General features: G+C 70.0%; 1 protein-coding gene across 2 annotated transcripts; it reads left to right on the plus strand.

The window, feature by feature from the left end:
• The first annotated feature begins 151 nt into the window (after positions 1-151).
• Positions 152-7,091, plus strand: MAP3K10 (mitogen-activated protein kinase kinase kinase 10). Of its 2 annotated transcripts, XM_090051238.1 has the most exons (10): positions 152-1,254; positions 2,455-2,635; positions 2,717-2,865; positions 2,936-3,111; positions 3,185-3,425; positions 4,369-4,491; positions 4,668-4,806; positions 4,895-5,007; positions 5,111-5,674; positions 5,925-7,091. In XM_090051238.1, exons 1-10 carry the CDS (start codon positions 618-620, stop codon positions 6,230-6,232), a joined length of 2,631 nt encoding a protein of 876 aa, XP_089907364.1. In that variant the 5' UTR covers positions 152-617; the 3' UTR covers positions 6,233-7,091. The 2 variants fall into 2 exon arrangements, with proteins under 2 accessions (XP_089907364.1, XP_089907365.1); XM_090051239.1 differs by lacking the exon at positions 4,895-5,007 and having other exon boundaries at positions 156-1,254; positions 5,442-5,674.
• The last annotated feature ends 45 nt before the right edge of the window (positions 7,092-7,136 follow it).

The following is a 7,136-nucleotide window of genomic DNA, read 5'->3' on the forward strand; positions in this document are numbered from 1 at the left end:
CCCGGTGCCTGGCTCCGCTGCGGACCTGCCGCTCCCGGGGCCCGCGCCCGGCCGGATCCGTGCCGCCGGACCCCCCGTCCCGGGGGCAGGGCGCTTGGAGGGGGGCGCGGGGAAGGGCCGGATCCGGCGGCGGCGGCGGCGGCGTCGCTCCGGCCCGGACTACAAGTCCCAGGCAGCCGCGGGTCCGGCCCCCCCCGCACCAGCTGACGGCGCCGGCACCGGGCTGGACACCATTAGCCCGCGGGAGCCCGCATGGAGCCGGCGGCGGGGCCGGGCCGCCGGAGCCGGGGGGCGCGGGGGCCATGCCCCTAGACGGCACCTGCCCGAGCTGCGCTAGCCGAGCCGGCCGTGCTGGCGCAGCTCCCCGGGCCCCGCGGCCCCCGGCTGGCAGGGTCCAGCTCCCGGGCAGCCCCGCTGCAGCAGGCGGGACAGGGGTGGGAGCCCCGGTGCAGCGGGCGGAGCAGGGGCTAGCATCCCCGGAGTTGCTGGCAGGGGCAGGGGGTAGCGTCCCCGGTGCCCCGGCCCCCGGCTGGCAAGGCCCATCTCCCCGGGCACAGCGCCGGACCATGTGCGGCAAGCAGGCCCGGACGCCGCGGGCCCCGGCGCCGCGCTGAGGCATGGAGGAGGACGGCGAGGCCTGGCCGGTGCCCGCGGAGGGCCCGGTGTGGACGGCCGTGTTTGACTACGAGGCGGCGGGCGAGGAGGAGCTGACGCTGCGGCGCGGCGACCGCGTGGAGCTGCTGTCGCGGGACGCCCGGGTCTCGGGTGACGAGGGCTGGTGGACGGGCCGGCTGGGCGGCCGCGTGGGCGTCTTCCCCGGGGCCTACGTGGCCAGCGGGCCACCCGAGATCCCCTTCGAGGAGCTGCAGCTGGACGAGATCATCGGCGTGGGCGGCTTCGGCAAGGTGTACAAGGGCGCGTGGCGCGGGCGCGAGGTGGCCGTCAAGGCGGCGCGCCACGAGCCGGGCGAGGAGGCAGGCGCCGCGGCCGAGAGCGTGCGGCAGGAGGCGCGGCTCTTCGCCTTGCTGCGCCACCCCAACATCATCGCCCTGCGCGCCGTGTGCCTCAGCCCCCCGCACCTCTGCCTGGTCATGGAGTACGCCCGCGGCGGCCCCCTCAGCCGCGCGCTGGCCGGGCGCCGCGTGCCCCCCCACGTCCTGGTGGACTGGGCCGTGCAGGTGGCACGCGGCATGAACTACCTGCACGACGAGGCTGTGGTGCCCATCGTCCACCGCGACCTCAAGTCCATCAACGGTGAGTGGCGGGCGTGGGTGCACAGGTGTGCACGCGTGCGAGAGGCCCGAGCGAGGGTGCCGGGAGGGAGGGAGGCGTGCGGGTGTGGGAGGCCTCGTTGCAGGGCCCACTTTTGTGTGTGTGCATGTGTGTACATGCATATGTGTGGGGGTGCGTGTGCATGTGTAAGAGGCCTAAGCTTGAGCACAGGAGGGGGCTGTGCTTGCACACATGTGTGTGTGTGGTTTATGTGCACATGTGTGAGTGCACTTGTGCATACGCATGTGTGTGTGGGGGAAGTGCTTGTACATGTGTAAAATAGCTAACCATGAGCACCAGGGGAGGTGTGCTTGCACACGCGTGTGTACATTTGTGGTGTGTGTGCACGTATGCATACACATGCACACGAGAGGCTTGCCCAAGGGCACTGGGTGCATGTGTGTGCAGGGACACACCCGTGTGCGTGTGGCTGTGTGTGCATGTAAGAGGCCTGACCATTGGCACGGGGTGAGCACGTCTGTGTACATGTGTACGTGCCCATTCGTGCAAGTGGCCTGATCTCAGGCACCCGGTACACGCATGTATGGATGTGCACGAGGCCTGATCCAGGCCACCGCGTGCACGTGTCTGTATGCACATGTATACGCATGCAAGGGCCTGATCAGAGGTGGGCGCACACATGCACGTGCATGCCAGGCTGGGCTCCCGCTGCAGGTGCTGGGGTGGGGGCCGGGGGCTGCACGCGGGGGGCAGGGCCAGGCTCACTATGCCCCCAGCACGGGCTGCCCCTCTCGTTGCCACGCCTCCAACACACTGGCACCGTGCGAGGCAGAGCGCCACACCACCGGGACCGAAAGTCCCGCAGTATCAGTACCGGCGGCTCTGGGTCACCAGGCACGGGGCAGGCAGGGAGGGGGCGCCATGCCAGGCAGCAGCTGCAGAGGCCGGGGGGGGAGCTAGGACGCCTGGGTTCCGGCTCTGGCTGTCCTTGAGGCAGGGGCCGCATCCAAGCAAGCAGGACAGGGAGACCTGCGTAAGACACCCGCTGACCCGCCCCAGAGCCAGCTGCATCCCGGCCCGCAGTCCGGCCGGGCTTTGTGGCCGTGCTCTCCAGCGGTCAGGGCCGCGCGGGGGGCGGGGGGGCTCTAGCTGCAGCTCGGAGCCCGTTCCCTGCCCCGGGAGACCCCGGGCGCCCCTGCCATGCCCGCGCTGCCCCCGCAGTGCTGATCCTGGAGGAGCTGTCGGACGAGGCGCTGGAGCGCTGCACGCTCAAGATCACGGACTTCGGGCTGGCGCGCGAGTGGCACCAGACGACCAAAATGAGCGCGGCCGGCACCTACGCCTGGATGGCGCCCGAGGTCATCCGCCTCTCTCTCTTCTCCAAGAGCAGCGACGTCTGGAGGTGCCCGGGGCGGGGGGTCTCCGGGGGGTGCCCGGGGGGGTGGTCCCGGCTGCCCCTGACCCCCCCTTGCGGGCGCCACAGCTTCGGGGTGCTGCTGTGGGAGCTGCTGACGGGCGAGGTGCCGTACCGCGAGATCGACGCGCTGGCCGTGGCCTACGGCGTGGCCATGAACAAGCTGACGCTGCCCATCCCGTCCACCTGCCCCGAGCCCTTTGCCCGCCTGCTGCAGGGTACGTGCCCGGGGAAGGGGGGCGGATGCGGGTTTGGGGGGAGGTCGTGACCCCTGTGACCCTGTTGCAGAGTGCTGGGACCCCGACCCGCACGCCCGGCCGCCCTTCGGGGCCATCGTGGCGCGGCTGGAGGCCATCGAGCGCTCGGCCATGCTGGCCATGCCCGTGGCCTCGTTCCACTCGCTGCAGGACGACTGGCGCCGGGAGATCCAGAGCATGTTCGACGACCTGCGCGCCAAGGAGAAGGTAGGTGGGCACCCCCCAGCCCCCGCCCCTGTGGGTGGGGGTCCCCATGCCCACCCTGTGCCCCCCAACCCAGGAGCTGCGGAGCCGGGAGGAGGAGCTGGTGCGGGCGGCGCGGGAGCAGAAGACGCAGGAGGAGGAGCTGCGGCGCCGGGCGCGGGAGCTGGCAGCGCGGGAGCTGGCGGTGGTGGAGCGGGAGCTGCACCTGCTCATGCACCAGCTGCATCTGGAGGCGCCGCGCATCAAGCGCCGCAAGGGCCACTTCCGCCGCGGCCGCCTGCGCCTCCGGGACGGTGGCCGCATCAGCCTGCCCTCGGGTACGTGGGTCCCCCCGCCACGTGCCAGCCACCTTTGCCTGCCCCCCACCCCTGTGTGAACGCTCACGCCTGCACACACATACACACATGCTGCCATGGCAGCCACCTCGGCCGGTCCCTGGGGATTTGTCCCCCCACGCATGCACACACACGTTACCGGGGCAACCGCCTCAGCCTGCCCCGGGGACGTGGGGCATGTGTGCCCCCCCCACCATGCATACTACCAGGGCAACTGCCTTGGCCTGCCCTGAGGTATGTGAAGTGTGCGCCCCCCAGGCATGCACATGTTACCATAGCAACCGCAGGGTCCTGCCTTGGGTATGCCCCACACACACACACACACACACACACACACACACATCCACCCACATCACCATGGCAACCACATCAGCCTGCCCTCTGGTAGGCACCAGGCAACACGTTACCATAGCAACTACATCATCCTGCCCCCCTGCCCCACCATCCAATCCTACATGTTACTGTGGCAACACCATCAGTCTGCCCTCCGGTAGGTGCATTCCCCCACACACACACGCATTGCTACGGCAACCACCTCAGCCTGCTCTTGGGCTTGCACACACGTTACCATGGCAGCCACATCCCCCTCAGGTACCTAACCCACAACACCCCACCCCCAGCTCATCACCACGACAACCATCTCACCCTGCCTGCAGGTACAGCCTGCTCCCATGTTACCATGGCAACCACATCAGTCTGTCCTTTGGGACAGACACCCCCCCAACATGTTACGCTGGCAACCACATCAGCCTGCCCTCTGGGATGCAGCCCCCCCATGTTGCCATAGCAATGACCGCAGCCCCACTTCCCCAACACCTGTTGCCGTGACAACTGCACCAGCCACTGCTGCCCAACTTGAAGTCAGGTGGGGGGAGGGTCCGGGTGCACCCGTCGCGCCTGACCCTGCCCCCCACCCCCGCCGCAGGCTTCGAGCACAAGATCACGGTGCAGGCCTCGCCTGGGACAGACACGCGGGCACGGCCAGGGGCCACCGGCGCCAGCCCCCCCGGCAGCCCCAGCATCATCCCCCGCCTGCGCGCCATCCGCCGTGAGTGCCCCCCGACCCCCACTGCTCTCATCCCCTTGGAGGGGGTGGGGGGATATGCAGCCCCCCCCAGCTGCTTTTACCTGCCCCAGGAGGCTCCATCCGCTCCTGCCCCGCCGGTGCCGCTCGCTCCCCTCAACGCCGTCCCAGCGGTTAACCCCCCCCATATGCCACTGCAGTCACCCCCACGGACAGGAGCCAGACGTGGGGCCGCAGCGCGGGCCTGAAGCCGGACGAGCTGATGGGGAGCAAGAAGAAGGGGCGCACGTGGGGGCCCAGCTCCACGCTGCACAAGGAGCGGCTCGGCGGGGAGGAGAGGTGAGGGGCGGCAGGGGGCTGCGGGCCGGGAGCGAGGGGCACCAGCCAGGCTGGGGAGGCACACCCACCCCGCCCCCTCCCCCCCCAGGCTGAAGGCGCTGGGCGAGGGCAGCAAGCAGTGGTCGTCCAGCGCCCCCAACCTGGGCAAGTCCCCGAAGCACGCGCCCATCGCGATTGGCTTCGCCAGCCTCACCGAGATAGGTGAGTGTGGCCCAAGCCGGGGGGGCTGGGGGGCCGAGTCCCCTGGAGGATGGTGGGGGGGCCCCCATCCTGCACTGATCCTGCCCTTCTGTCGCCCCCCCAGAGGAGTACGTGGAGAAGGCTGGCGGCTCCCCACGCTCCCCTGTGCCCGCCTCCCTGTTCCTGTCCCCCCCTGGGGACGCCGCCTCTCCTGCGCCCAGCGAGCTCCCGCGGCGCGGCCCGGGGGCCGCGTGGAAGCGCAGCGAGGCGGCGCTGCTGAGCTGCGCCTCCATCCTGGCGGCCGTAGCGCTGGGCGCGGAGCTGCCGGCGGCGGGCGAGGGGCGGTGGCGGGGCTGGGGGGCGCGGGGGCCACCATCCAGCTCAGCCACACGGTTGTCGCTGTCCTCACCCTCGTCCGACTGCAATTCCACCAAGTCGCTGCTGCCCTCGGACAGCGACGAGCCGGGGCCAGAGCCCGAGCCGGAGCCGGAGCCGGAGCCAGGCGTCGAGGAGCCGCCCACGCCTGTGCCCACACCCGCCTGCCACAACCCCCTGGTTGACCTGCGGGCCGAGAGATTCAAGAAGGAGCCACGCCAGTCGCTCACGCCCACCCACGTCACGGTCGCCCGGGCCGTGAGCCGTGGGCACCGGCGCACCCCTTCCGATGGCGCCCTGCGACCAGACCCCGGTGAGACCTCAACCGCCCCCGGCCCTGGCGGCGAGGCTTTGCCTCCACTGTTGGGCCGCAGCGGGACCAAGGTCCCGGGGGCATCGCCTGCTTGGGCACGTGGGGCAATGGGCCAGGTGTGCCCAGCAGCCCTGGGGCCCTGCGGGGCGGGAGTGAGGGGCACCAGGGATGCCAAAGTATGGTAGGGGCCCAGCCAGGGCAAGGGCTCCTGGGGGGTCCTGCTCAGCCCACCCCCCATCCATCCCTGCAGGCATCCCCAATGCTTTGGAGCCGCCGCATCTGCCCGACCCCCAGGCCCTGCTGCCCCCCCCGGCATGGCGCCGGCCCCTGGAGTCGGCAGAGAGGCCGCGCACGCTGGAGTTCGCGCCCCGGCCTCGGCCCTCGCCCACCCGGCCCCGCCTCGACCCCTGGAAGCTCATCTCCGGCCAGAGCCGCGGCCCTGAGCCCGCGGGTGGCTCCGGCACCCACCCGAGCCTGCTGGACGTGGACGCGGAGGGGCAAACCCGGGACAGCACCGTGCCACTTTGCTGCAGCCTGGAAGCCGATGTGTCCTGGTAGCCCTGGCGCCGGCGCCGTGAATGTATCTGACCGGGACCCCACCCCCCAGACTCTTAGGGGGGGCACCAGGACTTCCCCCCACAGCTGCTGGGCTCTGGGGGCTCCAGGACGGACCCAGCCCTCCTGCCCAGGGCAACGAGATCCCACAGCACACACCAATGCGGCCAGCTTGGGCCCTGCCGTGACAGGACTGCTGGGGGGGGGGGATGGGGAGGGGTGTATTTATGGCGGGGGGGAATGACTCTCCCTGCACCTTATTTAAATCTCTTGTGCTGTTTGTACAAAAAAAAAAATAATAATAATGAATGAGAGCGAGGAAGAGCTGTGTCCTGGCTGCGCCATGGGGCCCTGCCATGCCCCCCTCCCCAGCAGGCACTGGGAAGGGTCAGATCCAGGGGTACATGGAGGCCTGGGTGCTACCCAGACATCTGGGACCCTCTGGCTTGGGGCGGGGGGCAGGTCCCTAGAAGGCCCCTGCCTTGGGCAAGGATGCAACCACCGGAAGGGGGGGACTGTGGAGATGCCTGGGCCCCCCCCAACCCACTGTTACTAGAGCCTGATCCTCTCCCCAGGGTAATACTGCAGCCCACACCAGGCCTGGGCCATTCAGAGCCCCCCCAGCAGCTGCAAGGGGGGGGGGGGGGAACTGCCAGGCCCCGGCCCCAGACCCTGAAGCTGGACCACACTCACCCCAGGCTGCCCCCCCGCCCATGTCACAAGCCAGGCCGAATTGAGCCCCCAGCCCCAGGAGCCTTAGGGCCAGACCTGTCCCCGCACCTGGAGCCTGGACAGAGGTGGAGGCTGGGGTAAGGCTAAAACACTCTTTATTAAACAAATCTGGGGCCATTTCCCCCACAAACTTCTGTTTTCCTTGCTTTTTTTCCCCCCCCCAGTCAGCAGGGAG

Source organism: Crocodylus siamensis, chromosome 6 (genome assembly GCF_052110815.1).
Source record: "Crocodylus siamensis isolate JL-2025a chromosome 6, ASM5211081v1, whole genome shotgun sequence".
Taxonomy (NCBI): Eukaryota; Metazoa; Chordata; order Crocodylia; family Crocodylidae; genus Crocodylus; species Crocodylus siamensis.

Coding starts and splice junctions, on each gene's coding strand:
- MAP3K10 (XM_090051238.1), top strand. CDS start 618: ATGGAGGAGGACGGCGAGGCCTGGCCGGTGCCCGCGGAGGGCCCGGTG. Junction 1,255..2,454: donor CGACCTCAAGTCCATCAACG/GTGAGTGGCGGG, acceptor CTGCCCCCGCAG/TGCTGATCCTGGAGGAGCTG. Junction 4,807..4,894: donor CGGCTCGGCGGGGAGGAGAG/GTGAGGGGCGGC, acceptor CTCCCCCCCCAG/GCTGAAGGCGCTGGGCGAGG.